Source organism: Cinclus cinclus, chromosome 3 (assembly GCF_963662255.1).
Source record: "Cinclus cinclus chromosome 3, bCinCin1.1, whole genome shotgun sequence".
NCBI classification, from domain to species: Eukaryota; Metazoa; Chordata; class Aves; order Passeriformes; family Cinclidae; genus Cinclus; species Cinclus cinclus.
This window is the reverse complement of record NC_085048.1, coordinates 23,539,175-23,563,085: the sequence shown is the minus strand read 5'-3', so window position 1 is coordinate 23,563,085 and position 23,911 is coordinate 23,539,175. Positions and strand designations below refer to the sequence as shown.

General features: G+C 38.7%; 1 protein-coding gene across 1 annotated transcript in view; it reads right to left on the bottom strand.

The window, feature by feature from the left end:
* Positions 1–23,911, bottom strand: part of LRRC1 (leucine rich repeat containing 1) — a 68,521-nt gene that overhangs the window by 15,478 nt on the left and 29,132 nt on the right. Inside the window, exons 4-9 of the mRNA XM_062488543.1 lie at positions 21,538–21,627; positions 7,517–7,573; positions 5,873–5,936; positions 5,060–5,134; positions 3,172–3,316; positions 469–587 (exon numbers count right to left, since the gene is read on the bottom strand). Coding sequence (XP_062344527.1) covers positions 469–587; positions 3,172–3,316; positions 5,060–5,134; positions 5,873–5,936; positions 7,517–7,573; positions 21,538–21,627 — 550 coding nt within the window. The remainder of the gene's footprint in view (positions 1–468; positions 588–3,171; positions 3,317–5,059; positions 5,135–5,872; positions 5,937–7,516; positions 7,574–21,537; positions 21,628–23,911) is intronic.

Genomic DNA, 23,911 nt, shown 5'->3' with positions numbered 1-23,911 from the left:
ATTTTATTTTAATTGACCATGTATCATATCTAATGCCTGGCTAGAGCAGACCAGCAGAGTAAGGAGCAGTACATGCTCTGCAGTGCTCAGGGTTTCTAGTCAGTTCAAGCAAGACTGATCCAGATAAGGCACAGCAAAAACTGGCAATAATGCAATACAGCACAAACTCCAACATAAAAAGACACAGCCAAGTAAGTGATACCTGCACTATACATGCTCCAGTTCTCTCACTGGTCAAGAAAGACTCAAGAGTGAACATGTCATTGCTTAAGCATTTGAAAGGTGAATTGTTACTACACACAAACTTGATCTCCAGCATTCATTTAACAGGTAAGAAATAAGATGCATTTAAAGAAAATGCACTACTTAGAAGTAGCAAGGGTGAGTAACCTAATGAGCTAAGTGATTCAGCACTTAACTGCAGGTCTTATTATCACCTGCCATTTGAGCAGCCATGACCATGCATACCTGCAGCTGGTTTTCTGTGAGAACTAGCTCAGTAAGGCTTTCACAGTCTCCAATGGAATCAGTTAGTTGAATCAGTTTGTTCTGATCAACCTTCAAAATGGAGAGCCTCCGCAATTTTCCTACACAAGAAAAACAACATGGATTTTTAGTCTAGTATCCTCCAATACATTTAATTACATAAATTTTTACTGCTGCAAAACTTCCAGAAATCTTCTAAAACAATGAAATATTTTTTTAGGTAAAACAAAAGAACCCAAGCACTGCTTCACTTAGTGCTTGCACTATTTTTGGAAGTTTTAATATCACTGAATTAATACTCAATATAAATATTAATATCCAACATTTAAGCATAAAAAATTGCAATAAAGTTACAATTGGAACAATACCTCGTGTAAATATCAAGGATATGTCAATCCACATGCCTAACAAAAACCTGAAAATTACCTGTTTATTCCTCAATTATACAATGTTTATTAATACAGGAATGTTCAGAAGATCACCTACATCTGATCAGCCACAGTGAGAATATCTTGCACTGAAGTGACAGCCCAAACCAAAACAGGATTTAGGTCTCTTTGTCTTAACAGAGAACGTAATTAATCAGACATGGAGCACAAGTTTATTCTTTAGATGAAAATCAAGCTTCTTTGAAAGTGATTTTTCTCATGAGGAACAAAACACTATTTCAGGGCGGAAAATTCACTTTGTTCTATTCCTTCATATCGGAATGGTCTTGGGTGCAAAACCTGACTCAGGCAGAGCCCAAGATACATAATTCAGGAGACAACACTAGCTGCTGATACCTCCCTGCCATCCCTGTGTGGTCCAGAACACATGTAATGGTCTGGAGTATTAAATTCACTGATGCTGCTAAATCATGAAGGCATGTCTGACACACCAGAAGACAGCAACCTGAACAGAAACCTGAGGTTTAGCACAGAGAAGTGCAGAGCTCTTCACCGAGACAGAATAATTCTGTGTACCAGCACAGGCTGGGAAGTGAAACGTACAGCTAAACAAGAGCCCTGCTGGAAAGGGCATGGATACTATGGTGAGTACTTGGCTGAACACTACACAGCAGTGAGCTCCCATCAGAAACAAACACCAACTAGACAACATTAGAATTATAGCCAACAGATCAATGGAAGTGACTATATCCTATCAACCTGCAACTAGTGAAACCACACCTGTAAAATCATTCTCAGTTTCATGTGATGTTCTGTCTTGCTCCTCAACTCCCCTGTTCCAGTGATGAGGGTCCAGGAAGAAGCTATCCAAGTGGCCAGAGCACATGTGAGCTGAGGCTGAAGGAGCTGGCTTTGCTGACTCCCATCAAAAGAAAGCCAAGGAGGCATCGAGGAACTGCCCAGAACCACTTGCAGGGTGGTTTACAGACATAACAGAGCCAAACTCTTCTCTGCAGGGGCAGGTGAGGCAGCAACGGCTGTAAATCACAGTGTGGGAGATCCCATTTGGACATCAGAAGCAGCTTCCTCAGTGGGAGATGATGCAGCACTGGCTCAGGCTGCTGGGGGTGCTGGAGTTCCGTCAAAGCTCTGGAGACTGGGTGAGACATGGCCACATCTGACCTCAGCTTCTGGTGCTGGTGAGAGCCCTGCTACAAGAGCTCTACAGATTCACCATTCCCACCAAGGATTCAGTGATCAGCTGGGAGCATCCACAGGGAGTAGCAAGGTTCACTTCTGCCAACAAGGTCTGTCCAGCCAGGTCCATGGGCTGCTGACTTTCAGAAGCTACAGCTCCATTTCTGATGCACAACAACTGCACTGGCCAGCACAGGTCATCAGAGAGGGCTGCTACAACTCTCTATCAAACACACATCAGGCAGCTGTAGGAGTCACAGCTGTCACCCCACTCTCCCAAGTGTAACTTCTAGAGAAACTTTTCTTAGTCTTATATAGAATATATAGAAAGGGGGAAGGTCTGACCACTCTTTTCCACACATTAGATACAGTTAAACCACACTCTTGAGTCCTCCTGCCCCTACACCTTTATTTTGGGGGGCTTTAAAAAAAAAAAAAGTCCTCTCAAGGAGAAGGCACACTCCTACAATGTGGAACTTTCCAGAAAAACAGCTTGTTTGTCTACTTGTCGCAACTACTGTATGGGTAAAAAACATACATCTTAAAAAAGGCACCCAGGAAACATTCTTCAGTTACTGAACCCAATCTAAGGGGTCAGACACAGAAAGGTTGTAGTTCAAATCCTCAAGGTAAGGACTAATGGGCAGCAATGCAGACAGTCTTCCACTAGGTTCAGCAAAGTATTAATCACATTGTTCAACTGAAGATAAATACACATCACAATTCAAAATTCTGTATTTTTTGTAGCGATACCTTCAGTCAGTCTTATCAAGTGACCCACAGCATGTTGCAAACTAAAATTTTACAGTGTTAAACAGTTTTGATGGTGAACAAGATACACTGGGAATTGAAGGGACATACTAACTTTTATGTTGCTTGGGAGGTATCAAGTGAAGACTGAAAGAGGATTGTGAGGAAATCATTATCAGATAATTACAATGCAGCATTAATAGATCTATGAATTTGCTACTAAGCAAAAGGAATAAAAACCAACATGAGACAAGCTCATCTCTTGCAAAAAAAGACTTCCAAAACCCAAATGACTTCCAGTTACAGTGGATTAAATGGTTCTGTGTGACAGCATTCACTTTGTACTCACCAATGCCATCAGGTAAGACCTGAAGTAAATTCTGAGAAACAAGCAAGTCTGTTAAAGAAGTCAGACCACTAATTTCTTCAGGAAGGCATTCCAATTTATTTTCAGAAACATCCAGACAAAGCAGGTTTTTCAGGTTTCCTATTTCCTGCGATACAAGGAAAAAAATTTAAGTCATGCCCAAACACGTAAGAAAGCACTTTGAAAAATGTACCATGACAATGAAATTACACAAAAAAAAAGCAATTATCCGTATGACCTCTTAACTGGCCATTCTTTGTTTGACCTCCAAAAGCCAAAAAAAGTAGATAATTATTACACTTTACATATATAAACTAACCAAGTGATTCAGTCACAGTTTCTTACTTTAAACTGGCTTCAGCAGTCAGGCAAGCTATGCTGAGCACACCCAGGCAAGCACCAGCCAAACTTGGAGTTTTCCTCAAGTAAAGACTGCAGAGTTGTTTTGTTCAGAATGGCAGATTATCAACCACTACATAATTAAAGTCTAGTCCTCCCAATCGACCCTAGGCAAATTAGGATTAGTCTCTCTTGGCTGCTACAGCAACATGCCATGACATCTAGGGATTTCATATCTTCACATCTCTCAACTACAACAAACGTAGAAATAGGAATTGGGGGTGTTGCTCTAGCAAGCACATTTGAACTGCCAAGTTATACTGCCATCATCTACTATTATTAATGACTACTTAAGTTTTTATCACGGCAATCCAACCACTAGACAGAGAAAAACCTTTGCTTCTGTTAGTTTTCAGAGCACCCCCCCATTTCTCATGAACACAGACATCCCTATACACACTCGGGGACAGATTTCATTTTAGTCATCTAAATCACCTTTCAGAGAACAGAACAGCTGAGGAAGAAGCACCTTTTACTTTTACATATATGGAATTTTCATACAGCAATGGCCCTGATCTAAACTTACAAGATCAGTTCTTTTACTTTTGACACATCTGCCTCTCAAGACGATCCTTCATTAAACACAAACCCTTTATCCTACTGTCAATCCTTTGGACATCAGACAAAATAGACAGTAATGGCCAGTTTCAATAAAAATGGCTGCTGAAGTATCACATGACCTTTTATGAATTATCATCTCTACTTATTAGCCAAGCCAACAAAAACAAAGCCAATTAAACCCACTACACTGTAACTGATTTACAAGACACACAGTTGACACTGAGACCCATACTGCAAGTAACAGCAAACTGCAGGAGGAACAGGAGAAAACAGGTTTTGACTTGGCTGTAAGGGAAAAAGAGGGAAGATGAACCATTCCACATATTACAAAGTTCTTAAGAAAGGGAACTTAGAGTGCTATAAGCTTTAAATGCTAAGTTCCCTTATCCTGTGACTGATGTCAGATGGGGATTTGCGTGCATAAATCAAAATTTCTATTTATGGCAACAGTTCCATTATTGTACTTCTTCCAAACACCATGCTTAAAGGGATGAAGACGAGTACCAAAAACAAACAACAAAAAAGATTCATACTCAAAACTTTAAAACTGCAATTCAGATAGCTACACAACACAAGGTGAGGATTAACTCAGACAACTAATGGGTCCCTGATCTTAGGGCAAGAACTATAAACAGAGGATGTGTCATCCTACAAACAGAACAATGTGCCTATTAGGAAACAATTCCTTTGTCAAAATGCTTAAAAGAAAATTTCTGACAACATATAATATCATGGCCAATCCCTTACAGAGGAATTTATTAAGAGAAAACCCATACACACCCAAAACCAAACCCAGGCAAAGTAGACTGAGAAAAATATTCCATTTTAAAGCACTTCCCTGTAGGAATAAATGAAAAGGTTTTCTTTCAAAGAACATCTTCAAAACAGTATCAGTAGAGCTCATTTTTACCTGAGGTATTTCAGCTAATTGGTTTCCATCCAACCAAAGGTCTTTAAGATTGAAAAGTGCACCAATTGTTTCTGGCTACAACATAAAAAGTAGTAAAGATAAGTAGCACAGGAGCTTCAAGTAAAAACAAAATTGCCACCCCACAATTACAGTCTAAGTAAACCAATTCTTACTGCAAGCATTATTTAGAGGTACCTTAGTTAAAAATAGCAAGGGCAACTGTAAGCATTTGGGAACTCCATCATACAAATAATTGCTATAGTTTAATAAGCTACCATTCTTTCCTGGCATGCACTAACAAATTGACTGCACACACTTCGCCTACTGAAAATCCATCCAACATTTACCTGAATCACCTTAAGGGAGATGACAGACAGATTTCTGATAGACCTCTCAACCTTCAAGAGTTTTGCCTCGGCCCCTTCCCGAAGATTCCTACTCTCACCATGGAAATTGAGCTTTCACCTATGCTTTTTAGCCCATCCAGCTCCTGACACAAGTCCATGTGGTCCATTGTAACTGCAAGCACAGATAAGATTTTGTGTCCTTCTGCTCCTTTTTATCTCCATAAAAAAAAGCTGTGCCGCACTCTCATTTTCTAGAGATCAGCTGCAGTTTTTGATTAAAGTGATACTGAACAAGACTGAGCAGATTTGAAAGCACCAGCTCACTGTCAAAATTCATCTGTACCTACACAAAGACTCTTCCTCCAAGCATTTTTCTTTCTTCTATTTTGGACATTCTACAACCTATTTAATCTAAATGATGCATAAAACAAGACCAGTGTGCAGTTTCAGTGGTATGTTCTCTTACCAAATGATAAAGTTCATTGTTTCCTAAATCAAGTTCTTCTAGTCGCTGCAGCTGGGCAAGTGATCTGTGAGATGAGATAAATCAAAACAAAACCACATTAGACTAAAGCAACAGAAACCCTATGTATTTGAATAAGCTCATTTTACTGAAACTTGAATTTCAATGTACTGTAGGCAGACAGTTATTTTACCAGGCATAGACTGTTTGCAGTAATATCTTACTAAAAAAATAACTTGGTTTGTCAGTGTAACTGTAAGCCCTTGAAACTTAAAACTTACTGACAATCAAATAATTACTTTTCATTTCATTTTTAATAAAAATAGAAGGTAGCAGATGCCACATACTTTAGTACAGTTAGTTAGACTTATTTTAAGGGGAAATTTACAGTTATGCACACCGGGTAAAAATTCACCATAGTGGTAACTACACGACTCAAGACTCAATATCCATCATTTATCTTCTCAACACAATCCATCCATTTCTGAAACACTTCAGTTTTTGAGACTGCTAACAGAGGGAAGCGCAAAAGGATGCAAAAAAAGTTCAAGCTGACAGACAAGAGAGGGCCACCCTTACAATCAGGCTGCCATAGAGCTCTAGTTTACTTTCCCCAGAGCTGCAATAGCACAAAAACCAGAGAGAATTAGAACTGTCAGCTACATTACTGACAGTCAGAATTTTCCAGAAGCAATAAAACTGTCAACATTTTTGATAGCTTCATACTGATACTGTATGGCCAAACCTTACAAGCAATTCCTATCTTCTGATCACTGACATTAAAGTGTCTTGTGGCTCACTGCCATGAACAGCCACAAACAAGGCACTGGGTAGACTGACAGGAAAAGATTACCCCAAAGCAACTGGGGAAGAGATTCTGATTAAAACAGGTTGAATCTTTTACAGTATCTATTATATTATCTCAACAAGCCGAACAGGAGTCACCAAAAATCTTGCAAGAAGCAACCAGATAGCAAAGGAACAAAACTCCTTCACTAGAAAAAGAAGAGGCTGCTTCTAGGCAGACAAAAAGGATCCCCAAAGTATAAGATACCAAACTAGTCTAACAAAAGACCACCAATTCCTCTGCCACAGTACAGAGAGTACAGAGACATCTAGATAACTTTTTTCTCCAAAAATCACAGTGGGTGAAGTCAGACTTCAGACATCAGAAGGCCTAGTTTGCTCCCAAGGGTTTCATCTCCAGGTTTTAGAAGCTTTTGGCTACTCAGCCCTGCATACAAACACTTATTTAAATTCTATAAAGGTCTAGAGTGAAAAATCTCAGATGTTGGCGCCCTTCTTTCACAGTTACAAAACTTCATCATGAGAACAATCCAAATTACCACTCCCACTGCAGATGGTCTTGTCCATTGCATGTAGGACATGTTTGGGGCTGCTGTATTTCATACAGAATACTTCTTTATACAACAAAGTCCATCCATGCAGACTGCAGGCTTCTGCTATAACCAAGTACAGCCAGAAGTAATGTATGTAAGTAGATGTTGCTAAAAGAAGGCTGTATCTCATGTTGTCAGTCGGCTTTGCGTACTTTTTCTAGCTGTCATTCAGTTTCACATGTTAGCATATTTTAGGAATAAGAATATTTTATGTTAATATAATGACACACATGCAAATGTGACTTACTCAGGTAAATATGTCAGCAAATTTTCTCTCAGTTCCAGTGAAGCCAGGTTATAAAGACTAAAAAAAAAAAACCACATTATTTTAATACCATCTTACTTTTTATATTCCACATTTTAAGAAGAAAAGTGTGTTTACACAATTTAAAACAAGTTGCCATAAACTGATTTTCTATGTTTAAGTTACACCAGATCATCCTGTGAAAGGCAGAACAGAAAAACTTTTTGCTTTTTCCTCTATTTTAACAGATTAAGCTAGAAAGTAAACAGACAAAACACAAATTTCCATTTGTTAAAAGGTTTGTAGCTGCAAGTTACTAAAGAGAGTATATGATATGATATCTGAACTGTTTTTTCTTACCTGCCTTCAGAATCTGGCACGGGCTAGCAAAGTTACAGAGCACCAGGTAAACCCACCACTGTCCTAATGACAGCGTGCTCATTACTCTAAGTGACATTATGCTGCTAAGCGGCTCACTTACTCCATATCCCAGGCTTTTACTAGCATCACCATAGCAACACTCAGATTTCTCAGGGGTTTATTTATGACTAAATGGAACACAAGGAGTCAGACATTATCCCAACACTATAATCTGCTCTAATCCTCCACCATCCCAGAGAAAAATGAAAATCAGATATGGTGACTGCAAATAAGTTTTCGACAACAGAATTGTGTTTTGTCCTGGTGTGCAGAGAAAGGGGGACAGTGTGAATAAAACATAGATAAAAACAAGAATTCCACTGAATTTTAAACAGATGTTAATTCTAAATTGTATACTTCAGGGGAAAAAAAACCAAACAAGTCCATGCATTCCGACTACATAAAATTGCAATATATTCTCTTCTCATGCAATACCACCTACCATCTTACCAAATTACAGAATTAGTTAGCTGTAGTAAAAAAGCAGCTAATAAAACTTAAACCTCAAAAAAAAAAAAAGATAAATCTTCACATTGCAACTTCAGCACAGTTGTCTAGGCAGAAAAAAGCAACAGAATAGACATAATGACTAATTTAAAAGGAAAAAAGATTTTTAATGGATTGATTTTCAACGGTAGCTGAAAAATAAACCCTTATCTCATGCCTCTTTGATTTGGTTCTCAGCAGCCCTTTCCAGATTTTAAAATAGGCATATTTTATATTTAAAACACATTTAAAGCACATTTAAAATAGCCATTTTACCCAATGGGTTCTGTATTCCTTCAGAAGCATAGTTTAAATATACCATATAAGCAAAGATACTTTAGTAGAAGTCTGTTACAAATTCAATTAAAAGGTAAGTGAGAATAACTCCGCTACTGCCACTCAAAATCACTGACAGAAATAAGCAAGCCATCACTCCAACAACACAAGAGAAAACTCACACATAAAAATTTTAACCCTATATAAATACAAGTCAAGATGGGACGTGGTATCCAACATCCTCACGGAAACCAAACAAGTGGAGTGGGAGAGGAAAGGGGTGATGAGAAACGTTCCTCTCCAAAAGGAATGTGGCTCTGATCTTGCTCACATTGCCATCCACAGACTGCCATTATGTTTGTGTTTACAGGTTTTCTAGAAACATATTTCAACCTTCCTTTGAATGTTCCACTTTCTCTTCAAGCTTATATTAGGTGAGGTCCATGATTCATTTTTATCAAGAGAATACAAAAGGGGTGTGGACATCTCCAAGCTGCCTTGTAATCTTGTGTTTACACATCAGCCCACATCTACTTATCTCCCTCTCCATCACGCTGAAGTGTTGAGGAATAAAATGGTGCAATCTCTTAATTTCTTTTCCTACTTCAGTCACCACTTTGGCTGCGGCTGAACAGAAATCTTTGTCAGAAATGCACATTCAACAGCAAGAACTTGGGAACCACCATCTTAACCAGCTTCATCATATCATTAGACGGGCATGCCAGTGAATCAGCCCAAGAAACTGATCCTGCTTAAAAATAACCCAGCAAGGAGAGTAACAGAGATCCCCAATCCAACACAGAATATCCCCTTAAACACCTGGGCCAGTACAGCTGCCAAGAAGGTGCAAGGAAGGCAGCTGTGCCCTTGTGAGCATCTTGCAGAGTGACTTAGCCCACCACAGTCCCAGCCTGGGTTCTCTTCTTGTGGCAGTCAGCTACCTGCCACATTATGTTTTCATCTCTAAGGACACAGCTTTCTGAGGGAGAATGCTTTATTTATTTACAACTTTAATTATTCTACAACTTTATTATTCTACAGCTATTCTCACAACCCTAACTCTACCCTGGAACAAAAGAAAATATACTGCTCCACACTCCTTTATCCTTTCTACGTCTTCCAAGGTCCTGAGTCCAAATCCAATATAAGCAGACCAATAACCAATATTTTGCAATAAGCAAAATTAAGCTTCCCACAAATATAGAGACCTAGGTCTATGAAGTTTAAACCAGCAAAGCTGCATCATTAGAATGAAATACTATGTTTAAGATGGACCCATTTGATAGAGAGGTCAGAAAACAAAAGGGTATTTGTGACTCATTACTCTTAAATCTTGACTAGTTACAGAAATGGCTTCCAGCAAACCTGTGTGCTGCAACCTAAAATGTGACAGCTATCATATAAAATAGTATCATATAAAAGACATGCTGATGTACTGAAGCACTAATCTCCAATACATTAAAAAGCAGAGGTATAGCTTACCTTTCATCAACAGGTTCTTAACAAACTGCATATGCACTAACATTTTTCTGATTTTAAGTTTTGTTAAGAAACACAATTTTAAGTCTTTTGCAAGAAAAATTCTACATGACTTGTTATTTTTCAAGTATCATTTCTTATTTAGTAACACTCTCTCCAGAAAGTGCAATCCTTCTTCTTCTCAGCTACAAATACCTATTTTTCATAATATACTAAATGAAATAATTTCTTTTTTCCCTATGCCCTTAATTTTACAGGTGCGCTGTCAGTCCAGTATTTCTGAAGTCCCTGAAAAGAACCAAAGCAAGCTATATCTTCCTGATTTCAGAATCTTCCCCTAATTATAATCTCCATCTTGCAGAGAAAAATCAGTCATGAGAAGTTACCATAAAACATAAGGGCAATAACAATGTAATTTACTTAGACTAAAGAAAGATCCATCAGCAGCTGTTCACCAACTGCATTTAGAAATGCAAACGCACCACAGAGCATTGCAGGCTGCTTTCCAACAAACAGTCCTTACTCCCCCCTAAAAAAATCCAACAGAAAATGCACAAGCAAATGCAATTTACATTCTAAAGGAGAAAGAAAAAGAAAACAACAGCAAAAAGAGAAAAAAAATCAAAATACAAACATACATACAAAAAAACCCCACAACACTATCAAAGATACTATTTCACCACAGCTTGTAAAAAGCATTAATACTGTAATAATTCTCACTACAAAAGCTACCACACAGACCTCAAACACTGAGCATGTGTGGGAAATTACTGAGCACAAGGAAACAGACAAACCAGGCAGAAGACAAAGTTAACTGAAATAACTACAAGTTTTCCATCTCAGCATTCCAGATGATTTCTGGAGTAAGGTTGGAACCAAGTTGAATTTAAAGGTACAACACGGTTAAAGATGTCAGTTTCAGTATAAACCAGATATACTTTTTCAGCACTGTACCTACAGTAACTGTAGATATTGATATTGATTGTGTGAGCTGGAAAATGAAGCGAATATGAAATCAATAATTGAGAACAAAACTAATAGCAACAAGGTAGACAAAAATGCTGGAAGTGTCTTTCCTGATCATTCCTGTCAGGTTTTGAAAGAGAAATGCTCAATTCAACACAATCTACAGATAGGGAATACCACAAATATTCCTTCATAAACTGCAACAGTCTACTCTAAAACAAAGGTTAGACTAGAATCATCCACTAAAACCAGAAACAAAGCCTGTTGTTCTTTTTCTTCCACAGCAAGTCAGTTTGGATTGATTACAATGAGATTATCAGCACCAACATGTTCCACAAAACAACCTTTTCACAGACAGATGACTCTCTAAACAACCGAGGTTCACTGCACTAGGTTAAAAGGCATCACTGAAGTTTAAAAATAAATAAAAAAAAAAAAGGAAAAAAGACAGATGTTCCATAGTTACTCTGGATGAAATTGTATTTTCAGTGTACAGCACACATTAAATGTACTTTATTTTTTTGAAGTTATAAAATACAAAACTAATATGAGTTTATCCTAGAACTTCAACCCTGAGGGACAGTTGCAGCATATTCCTCTCTCTATGGGGACAGAAATTCAGCCTTAAGAGTAACAATAGACAACACAATATACCCCATTTCTATCACAGTCCCTGCAAAAAGACTAGGAGCTGCAAGCCCTTGACAGAGACCAGCAAAGGCTTCTGAGAGAAACACTGAGAACATGATAAGACATATGATATTTCCTTATGGGGGAAAAAAAATTTAAAAAAAGCTAAAATTACAAAAGTGGAAAGAGAAATGCGGGAGAAGCTAGGAGAAATCAAAGACAGATGACAAAAAGAACTGATATAAAAGCTAAAGATGCTCAGTCAATAAAAACTGAACAATGCCCTCCTCTTGAGTAATAAAAGTTACACTTTTTGACCTTACGTCAAAAGCAGCACGCAGCTGAGCCAGCAAGACAAGAGTACAGGCTTTGGGAAATCAGGAAGGAAAGCTAAAAGAGATTAAGATCTAAAGCATCTGCAGAAATCCACGGCTCAATCTGCACCCCTTCCAGCAAGTTTCAGCTGGTTAGGGAAATATGAAATCCCAAAAACAATTTTTCCTCACATATGTAAAACTTCAAAAAGAAAGGGAAGACAGGACAATGGACACAGGCCCCATATTTATACAGAATAAGAGAAGATCCTGCACAATAAGGATAGGTAAGGTGAGAACACAGTATAGATTCTGAATATGGTCTGGCATTTTTTATGCAGCAGCAATGACTCCAGAACACAGTCCAAGGATGCACCATGCAGAAATGAGAGATGAAGCCCACATTTTGACCAGAGCACCAGTTCCAAAGGACTCCAGTTCACTGGGCCAGTATCTGAAGACTACTGGTACTTAGATACCCTGCCTGGGTATACAGCACATACACTTAGAAACATTCATCGTGACACTGACCTGGGAAGGAAAGGAGTCTAAAAAACTAGGCAATTTACTGTCTTTTCTTTTTCTTTTTTCTTTTCTTTTTTTTTTTTTTGGTGTGTGCAGAAAAGGAACATTGTTTTTTTGATATTCAAGGGTCTTCCAAGAGATAAGGTTAACTGTGGTACTCTGACAATGGCATAAAAATGGATAAAACTGGCCATATTTAAATGTATTACCACTCGTCCCCACTGGCCAAATAAAACTACCAGAAACATGTATGACCCTGGCCCAGGACACACCAGTTAGGTGACTCTGCACTCATGTGACAGGATCCTAGTAAGCTACTCCCATCTCATATGGCTTCTAGCTGCAGATCAACAATGCACTGAGAGCCTGATGTCTAGCAGCTTTTATTCCCCAAGAAAATGGCAGAGTTAATCAATAACTAGTCAGCTCTCAAAATACCACTTACTCAGACTCTATTTGAAGGTACAGCATATACCTTTGGGATGGGCTCCTGTTCCAAGTCACAAAAAGCCCTCTTCCCCTCTCTTGACTGTTTCCTCAACTACACGCAGACCCTGCAAAGACCAAATGTCCAAACTCCGAAGGCTACATCAACCACATCATCCTGCTCTGCATAAAAAAAGCGTGGCCGGCAGGTTGAGGGAAATGATTCTATTCTGCACTGGTGAAACCCCACCTGGAGCACCGCATCCAGCTCCAGGGGCCCCAGCACAGGAAAGGCACAGTCCTGTGGAGCAGGTCCAGAGGAGGCCACAAAAATGGTCAGAGGACTAGAGCACCTATCCTGTGAGGACAGGCTCAGAAAGCTGGCATTTTTCACTCTGGAGAAAGAATTTTTTACAATTAAGCCAGTGAGACACTATAACAAGACACCCAGAAAAGCTGCAGATGCATTCTCCCTAGAAGCCAAAGTGAGACAGAACAGGGCTTTGAGCAACCATGTCTAAGGAAAAGATATTTCTGCCCACAACAGAAGGGTTGGATTAGATGACCTTCGATGACCTTCGAAGGTCCCTTCCAACCAACACAAACCATTCTATAAAATTAGGTGCTTAAAACTGGATTGTTTCAACAACTCCTACAGCATGTACCCCTTTCCAGAGTTTACTACTTCAATTCTTCCCTGAGTGCCTTATTTCACCCAGTTACTATACCTGCCAGCAACCTATCTTCCCTGTGTCTGAATAACCAGCTCCATGTGCATTTTTGGTGTAGTAACATTTCTAATGCAACAAAAGTAGTATCAGCCACATAAGGAAGGATTATGCTTCCAGAAATCACTAAGAGTCTCCTAACACATAACCATATAGTTGGTGGTCTATATACTCCAGGTATGCACCTTTCTCACCTTTTTTAAAAGGTTCAACACTATAGGCTTGTTTTGCTTCCATCTATTGCATAATGCTGGCATACAATTAGACAAAGTTACCATGAAAGAACCTTGGAATTCATTTCCATTATATGGTGACCTACAAACAGTACAATAGTCTTGCCTTGGTCATTTTGCTCATAGAAATTTGTTTTACAATGTGAAGGATAAAAAAGAGGACTGATGAACTTTTGTAAAACTAATCTGACAGAACTGAGACCTTCTGCCCACACCATGCAACAGGGGAGAGTGATTTATTTACTTTCAGGTACCGAATGCCAGAAATTCTTACATGAGCTAGAAATTACAGGAAGTATTAATTTCCTAATTGAGGGCACTTCCTTATTTCAAAACAACATGATCTTCACATACATGAAGTCCTGTGGTTCTACCTCAGAACACAAGAGAAGCTGGAAAAGCAACTACAAAGCAAAGTAACTAGATTTGGTTTTGATGAAATTGTTATTTTGTCTCACTAGTATTGTTAAAGAGCATACCTCGAGAAATACCTTTGAAAGCTTTCCTCCTCCTCCTCGCTTTTGGAGGCAAAGTAACTTCATGCAACTTGTATCTAAATTAAACATTATTATTTCCTCTCAAGTTTAAGTGTATAACATTCAGACAAAAGGCACCAAGCTTTCCTTAGCAGTCTACTTCTCGAGTTTGATAAGCAGAACAGCATTCTGGAAGTAATTCTTTTAACAATATCAGAAATCAATCTTAATATTTGTAATTTTCTACAGAGCTGAGAGAACTGGACACAAACTAGGGTGGGGAAATACTCCTTCCAAAGACTGATTTTAAACAGGGACCAACAAAGTGAAGTTGGTAATTTTGTCATCCTGGATTTAAACAGCAAGAACACTGAAAGTCAGAGAAAGTGCATTTGCATAGTCATTTACTTGAATTGAATTGTCAATGCCGTTAATTGGCCCATAAAAAACTACATATCTTCCACAAGGAAAAACAGGATAAAAAGGCATTATGTTATCAGCCACTAACAGAGGGAACGCCTCAATAGATGGCCAATAGTACAAGTCACATTCAAGTTTTAAAAATAAAAGTTCTACATTTTATGGCCATGGAATTCCCTAAATGTGTTACAGAGATAGTCTAAGTTGGTCTTATTTGCTTATCAAGATTACTGAAAGGAGCTGTGAAGGCTAATCCAATTCACTATTACACCAAAATATTGCTTCTAAAATATCTCCTGTTCCACTCATGCAACATCAATCTTCAACAACTTCAATAAAAATGGAATTACTTCATTGTTTAAAAATACTGCTTAATACATGTTCAATATCTTTTTCTTGTGTAACTTACAGGATGCAATATCTCTTATTTAAAGGCCAGATGGCACTGCATTCACTATTACATTGCTAGTGTTCCTGAAATAAACTTCCGAGTTCTTAACATTCAGTTTTGTCATTTACCAACCAGCTGTGATTAATACTGAATGCTCTACCTACTCAAACTCTGTAAATATTTCTCACCATGCTAAATTCACTTAAGCCACAGCAGGAGTTTTTAATACTATTTATATCAGCCTAGCCAGACCACCTATATATAGTCCTCCTTCTATGTATTTGTGAGATAAGCTTCCCCATCACTTCTGTGGTATCATGTAAGACTCTATGTTAATGAAACATTATTACGCGAAACCTGAAAAGAGAATTAAATTGTCTTGTTCCACACAATTTTAAGAACATTTTCTGTTCTTCGTGATGCTACCTGATGCATAAGCTACACTTGAAACATCCAGGCATAAACTAAGAAAAATAGTCACGGACCGGCCCAGGAATCCATTCTCAGGATTAGTATGCCATTCTCATCTGCTTCTGGACTATCTGTATTGAGCAGGTCATCCCTGCCTTTGAAGATCTTGTGCTCTCCAGCTACTTCTTCCATGATCAACATTAGAGATTTTGTTTCAAAAGCTGCTGATAATTTTGAAACCTCCAGAATTAAACATATATATGCAAAACCATCACCCTCAGTGACTAACACGAAATCTCTGGGTATCTGTGGTTCCATGACTGTTGAAAGGCATGCCTGTAACAAATCTTTCTGCAAAACAATGCTCCTAAGCACAGCAACATTGGTTCTATTCTTTTCATTATGTTTACTTTCATAATGAAATGCCTGTTTCAGCATTCTACCTGCTAGCTGCAAACGTTAAGAGGAAAATGTCTCTGCTTACCTGGTAATTCCCTTTCAGTAGTAAGGTTCCACAGATCCATTCAGCCTGCTTGCAGCTTGGGGGTAAACCAGACTCATCAGTGATCAGCATCAGAATATCCTTCACATCTAAAGAAATTCACCCCTCCCCACATCAAAAGTTTCTGAAGCTAAAATAAAGCTATGCTACTGTCTTGCATCACAGATTGTGCAGTTGTCTTTAAAAAAAAGGGGATGGAGGGGAGGGGGAGATTGTGAATGATGGGGACACTAAAAATCATTATATTTCTGTGATCTTTTCTTGAATCCTCAGGACTGTGAAATCATGTCCAAGTAGGAGACCATATGTGTATTTTTAGGGGAGGAATCAAGATTGCATATTGCAGAGGGAAGTTTTTTTCATCTGCTATGTAGGGAACTTCCAAAATACCCTACCTGCCGGTCATGAATAATCTCTTACTTTAAATCTTAACACGCAAAAAAAAAAAAAAAAAAAGTTATCTGGTAATCTTTATCTTTCCCAGGCACAGACTAGATTGCTGTAAAACTGGTGAAAACTAAAAACTGGGTATGAGTTAGGTGTCTGGTGTGCCAGTAGGCACCAGGTCTTAAATCATAATTTAAAGTACACTAGTGAATTTCTGCCCTTTGCTTCACACGTTTAAGAATTTAGTTGACTTCGCCACCCCTACAGAATGTGACAGGTAACTGTATTCCTCAAACACGCATTTCATGCTGAAAGGACTGTTTTTTCAGCTAAGGCCAATTCTTCATGAAGCACTGTTCTGAGAGTCCAATGCTAGATTAAACATTAGAGACACCTAAAAGGCTCTCCAAAGAAGGTACTTGGATCTTATTCAAGCCTAAGAACCACAAATAAATAATACATACACAAACTGACACAATCTCTCTTCACTTTCTAGATATTTAAGCCATAAGACCACTATGCACATCTTTAAAACCATCAGTCTTTACTGGTAAAAAGACAGTATTACAGTGGTCTGAACCCAACACTACAGAATGAACACATATGGACAAGAAAGGTGCTGGGCATTACAATATTCATGCTATTATTACAAGACATGCCCTAGGAAGCCTCAAAAACATCCCAATTCATTCAAATATCCTTAGGTACAAATACTCTGATTTTTCTGTTTCAGGAAAAAGTCATGCCCTGTGTTTTGGGTGCTATGTGAATAAGGAAGTATTGAAGAAAAATAATCCTAGAAGCAAGGGGAAATTCCTAAATGTTACCCAAGCTGGGAGGAACAGGTTATGCCTGCTTGTTGGGCAGCTCTAGACACAGACGGCCCTGCAGAATAGGCAAGGAAATTAGACTTGCTCTCATTAGACTGAGAAAGGCTGTAAAAGACACTCCTACTCACAGCTTAAATGGTGCAACTTGTTTCTCCAAATGGTTCAACTAGCCAACAGGACAAGTCCTGCTCCAAGCTGCACCCACCTAATTATCAGCGTAAGTATCTCCCATGCATTAGCGTTCACTGTTTTCCTCCAGATAGCAAGCAAATCATGAGTTAAGAGAACACAAATCACAGAGAAACACCAAGAGCAGCACTGGTAGTATTAGGGTATCTAGTCTGTTATCCAGTCCTGTGTTTGTCACACATCTTTCTAGGAAGCCCTGAAACAACACATGTTCTTACAAGAAATAGGTTTAATCCAGCAAGAAAATCCAGCCCATGTAACAACTCCAGAAAAGGAGACTGAAGTGGTCACACAGCATAAGAAAAGCATACTCTAAACACAGCTATGCATAAGTAAGAGGAATGACAAAAGGCTCAAGGAAAGCCTTGCCTACATTCTTCAAATATCTAGTTGAAAATACTTAAAAATACTCATTTTGGCAATACAAAGGAAAATAAAAATATAGAAGATCTGCACCAAACAATGCTTAACAGCACAGCAGAAGTACTGATGGAACTCTACATACCAATAATTTGAACACGTTCAGACACTGGCCTAGAACAGTGAGGCTGAACTCTGGTACTCATACATCAGCCCATGGGAAAAACAGACTGGATATCTGACTTCACAAGGAAGACACACTTCCACTAAGGGTTCATCACAAGGCAATTCAAGTCTACTACCTGCCATTAGTAAGAACTTTCTTACTAACATTAAAGTACTGCTGGTTGTAAAGGATTTGCCATTGCTTTGCTGCTTTCTCCATTTAAGATACTAAGGCAAATTTCCATCACCACAAGATTATAAGTAGGTGACCCAAAAAAAAAAAAAAAAAAAAAAAAAAAAAAAAAAAAAAAAGAGACACTAAGTACATACTGATCTCTGTGTTACATGAAGATGAGCTAGAGATTTCACAGGCTTTATTAGGCAGTTTCCTAGACAGTAATATAAGACTGTAAGCAATTAGGATGCATTTCTCCAAGGTTCCAAATACTCTAGCGGCCAGAAGACCTGCAGCAACCACTGAAACTTCAATTTTTTTCCCCCCAACAAGTCCAACTACAGAAGAGTAAATACCAGTATATATTTGTTTGTTCACTATTTGGCAGATCTCATATAGAGCACATTGGTCCAGCCTATTCTATCAAGTAACAACATCCATTATTATCCAAAGCATACTGAAACTCCAATAAAGGCATTTCCAAACATATCCGAACACCTTACAGAGTCTTACTTAGTCTTCTCAGCCAGAAAAACAAAATTAGCGTTACTTTTCAATTCCCAGGACGGAGGGAATGGGGTCCCAGCACATGAAAAAGAACAAAGGAGGGAACAAGTACAAGTTTGTGGGCTTTGCCTTTGGAAAAGCCACAGAGTATTTCACTGCTTTTACCAAATACAAGGTGACTGGCAGCACCATCAAATTCATTTCAGTAAATAATGAAAATTTTGCCAACTAAAATAGGAAAGTTGCACCTGTTGGTAGCCAGGCTGAAAGAAAAAAACATTTCTTACTTATAAATCTAATACTAAAAAAATCAGTGAAATTCACACTCAGAAGTGATCCATAACGACTTCAGGTTGCAGTTCCAGTTCACTACAAGACCTCCCAATAATTTTGAGTTGGAAACAGACAGGATCTCTCTCATTCCTCAACAGACTTCAGGAACAATTACATTTTGGGTGAACACCCTCTGAGTTTCCCTCATGCAACACTATCATTCTTCTGAGTTAGAAACTATACATTTTCAGTCCAAGCTTCCAGCTGACTTCCTAACATATTCCCACCTATTTTGAATACCTGATGAGGCAAAAACAACAGCCTCACACATCTGTCTCTGCTTCTTTAAATATAAACCTGACAATGAAAAATTTCTACTAGTAAGATTGAAGTGTTTTTGTAAAAGTACAATATTCATGTTCTAAACAGCTAATGTGGGAACACCTCCCAGATCAAAGCAGACCTGTCAGACTCGAATAAAAGTCTATCCCTCCAGGGGAACTCACCAAGACCACCAGGACAAGCTTGTGGCTCTTCGTAACACAAGTGAGGATGACAGATTTTTAGTTTGAATATCAAGGATCAGATACTGACTTTAAAAGAGGATGGGTTGCATTGCTCTGTTATGCAAGAGCTCGCGCTGAAACAGTACCACAATATTTCCATGAACTGCTTAGGATTAGTACAAGGCAAATTTTTACCTTTCTTTCTTGTATAACTCCACATATCCACATCTCCACAGATTCTGGTACCCCATTTTAACCATATTTGTTTGCAGCCATCTGCTCCAAATCAGAGGCTATCACCACTCACACTACCAAATGAGAGGCAGAACAAGAACAAGAAGCCAGCACCACCACAGCCAGTGAGCTCTCAGGGAAGTGAACAACCTTCCTGCAGCTACTGTCTGCAAAGCAGGAATCTACAACATGCTTTTGGGAATCACGCTTGTCATGTTTCTTGCATTTATTTTCAGAATCAGGTAGGATCCAAAATTTTTTGCCTTGATTATCAGTAAATGCAAAGCCTGAACAGGCCTCCTCTTAGCCACCAGCGCCAAAAAAGCCGCATGAAAAGTTTTGTGAACTTTTACAGTGGATGAAGAATATCACAAAAGTCCTGGCCCATGCAATTTCTTTTGTAAGATTCTGCCCTAGTCACTGGGCACCCATTATCTGTACCTGTTAGTGCTTGCGGGAGGTTTCAAAAGATATTTTCCACCTCTGTTGCTGCTGGCGCAGTGCCAGCTGAGAGCTTTCATACCGATGGGAAGTGGCTAAAGTAATGCCAGTCTGAACCTGACTACATTGCAGAACTCTTATGATTAAGATCCTTTCTGCAGGACTCCTATTTAGAAACATGTGGATTTTACTGAACAACAAACCAGTAAAATGGTAATAGTTGTGCACGGCTATTTGCCGGGGTGAATACTGAAGATGTCTATACATGCTCAAGGAGAAACTGGACAAGTACATGAAAGAGAGATTCATTATGGGCTATCAATTAGATGAACTAGAATCCAAAGCTCAGGAAATCCTCTGAACCAGAAACTGTCACGGGATGGAAAGACTCGAAACACACATATACCATTCTTCTAAACCCTCACTAAGAATCTACTTACAGCAATGGCAGAAGGAAGCTGGGCTAGATGAGCTTTTGAGCTGAATCAGCACAGTGATTTTCATATATCTTAGTGAGGAGACATGGAACTACTACTACTACTCCTTCAAACTGGGAGAAACTCTCCACTATGGGGAAAGAGACTTCCCATCTGCAACTGTGGATGTTTATTTCACTCAAAAGGAGACATATAAACCTTGTTCTCCATGTTTCCACTTTGAAAGTCTATCCTTGCAACACCAATCTACCGTCCAGAGTGAACAAACAACTTTAAAACACGTAAAATTTCATCTAAGAGGTGTTCTGTGAGTTTTCATCTCCACAGCTCCCACTCAAGGGTTTTGCAAAATGAGGCTGCTCCCATAGCTAGTTAGGAAGCTTCTAAATTTCCATCCTGATCACAGCCAGCTTTTACCCATCTGTTCTTGTGCCAGCAATTGCCTGGTTTTGAGCTAAGCTGCAAGCCATCTGACATGTTCACAATAATGGATCAATGGTCTACTTAGGAAAGCAAAAGGTCAGATCAGCATGACAAAAAAACCGAATTAATTCTGCACCTAAAATTCCAAGTTGTTTTAAATCCTATAGAAGAGAGTCAAACTATAAACATACACACTTTAGGTTTTACATTAACCTGCTAATGTCAAGTGAAAATGCTATGTTTCAGGTTTTTTTTTAAAACAGGTCCCTCCAACTTGAAAGAATAGAAAAAAATAAGGGTAGACTTGTAAATAATTATATAGGTGTATTAAATACAATTATGCAAGTCACTCATACAGTAAGTGCAACAATAAAGAAGAAAAATATTTGAAGTAATAAAGTACAAAGAACTTACTTCCCAATGTTTTCAGGTAGTGCTTGCAGAGAGATATCATTTACTGAAAGACATGTTAGATTCTGCAATTCAGGAAAGCTTTCGGGCAACCTGTGGAGATATTAATTCAAATCAAAGACTTCCAGAGGTATTCTCATTCATGTGAGCAAGACTTTATTTAGCAAATACATACAGAGGAAGGAATGCCCAGATTCCAGCGTGACTCATAAAATTTTAAGGATCATTAAAAATCCCCCATGATTTAGATTCTTTAATGTTTATCTTGTGTCAAAGAATAGGTGATATACCACTCTATTCCCTGCACCAAATTTGCAACTTCAAAACGCTACAGGGCTTGAGAACCTTGAAAGCATTTTCACAAAACAGAAAAATAAAATCAATCACATTAAAAAAAAACCCCAAACTTTTAAATTATTTTCCTGTATATAACCAAATGGTAAAATGATTAAATTTTATTTTTATTTAGGCTCCAGCTACATACACACTTATAGCAAGGCCATTTCGTATTAGCTGCTAGTCTTCTCTTCAACTGCTGCTTTTTAAAAGAAACATGCCATTCACTATGGAGACAATGTTCTGCTGTTACAGCATTTCACATTTACTGGTTCACAACACAACAGCATGTTAATCCCCCCTTCTTACACTATAAAATGCAGTCATATGCAGAACACTTCCAGGTTCTCAAAGCCTTTAGGTCCATCACGCAGCTGGTCTTCTGCAAGGCGTGGCTCCCCATTCCCCCACACTGAGGGGCTCCTGTGCCACTTGCTGCTCACCAGCAACCCCAAGCAGCTTAGTTTGCAGTTGCACAGGAGACAGGGTAAGTAAAGGGGCCAATTAGGTAAAGAAGCAAAAGCTCCTGGCCCAGTCATTCAACTTCTGCTTGACCCCCAGAGCCTGAAACCTAAGATAAAGCTGTAGCATTTGGTTTGGTTCCTGCTCCCCAATGCTCAGCTCAAGGCACATGGTATGACTTGCAAGCAACTTGCCAAATGGAGACACACCAACAGGGAAATACAACTCTGCCCAGGGGAGACGGGGAGAAGGAAAAAGGCAAATTACACTGTGGGGCAAGAGGGATTTTTCATGTGATCAATTCTGTACTGTACTGCTTCATATTCTGGACCTTATTAACAGAAGATGCTCAATATCTTCAAAATGTGAGCTCCACTGGAACCACTCATTACCATTTAAGACTCTACCAGGTTTAAGAGTGGAGTTAAATGGTTTGTCTTTTGCTCAGCCCTGATGTTAACTCAATAATTATTGTAGGTCTCTTCCAACTAGAATTATTCTATACTCTCTACCGCAGGCAGTGGAATTCCATAGCTATAATATTTATACATGTGTATAAATATCTATAAATAAATGCATCTGCTTTTAACTGACATAAATAATATATAAACCTGAAATAATCTAGAAACAGATGGAAAAATGGTCTGCCAGCCACCTTTGATGCTCAGTTTCATCAGTGATTTAAGTCTGACAATGAGGCAACAAACAGTATTAGTGACAGGACATTGACTGCAAAGATCTCCGACTGCCTTTTAGGCTCAGAGGAAACAAGGACGAGAATCAGTGGCTAAAAAAAAGTTCTAGAATATTACACAAAAATAACTATCTGACCTTCCCACTTTGCCTGGGCAAATCAGTGCAAAAACTTTCATGCTAATATATAGTAGGCAAAACTGAAATTCTGGATCTCACCACAGAAGTACCTGGCAACCATACATAAACAGTTCCTGGAATCTGTGCTTTCTAACTTATTCAACTGCTTGAAGTGATGTTTTCCAGGACATGCATATGCTTTGGAGCCACTTTATCAAGAATTTTTAGAATTCCCTTAAATTGTCAACAAAGACTTAGGAGATCTGTTTCAACACCACTGAAAAATTCTCTTGTGAATTCCAGGAAGCTGTAGCCATGCATTACAGGTACTCTGTAAGGAAACACATTACTCAGCCCTCAGGCCTTATTAAGCACACAGAATGAACAAGGATAACTGGAACACTACTACTGACACTTTTGATTTCAATACCACGGGACACAGATCTGAGTTTTGCACAGTGCAACTGATGCCTATTAAAAAAAAAGCTGCTCAGTGACCCTCACCACTTGTGTACCTAAACATCAATTCAGCCTCAGTTTGCTTTGCTGGATTTCTGAGGTATTATTATCCTCACTATATAAACAGACTACAGAGCCATGGGGATTAAGATCACAAGTGTCCTTTTAATGCTCAGCAATGTAACTTTCAGAGAACTTGGGAGACACTACGGACTATATTCAAAGCACACTTCTGAAGAATCTGAGCTGCACACGTGGGAGAAGCAGGCTTGTAAAACCACTGAAGTGGCTTAAGCTCTTACAGACT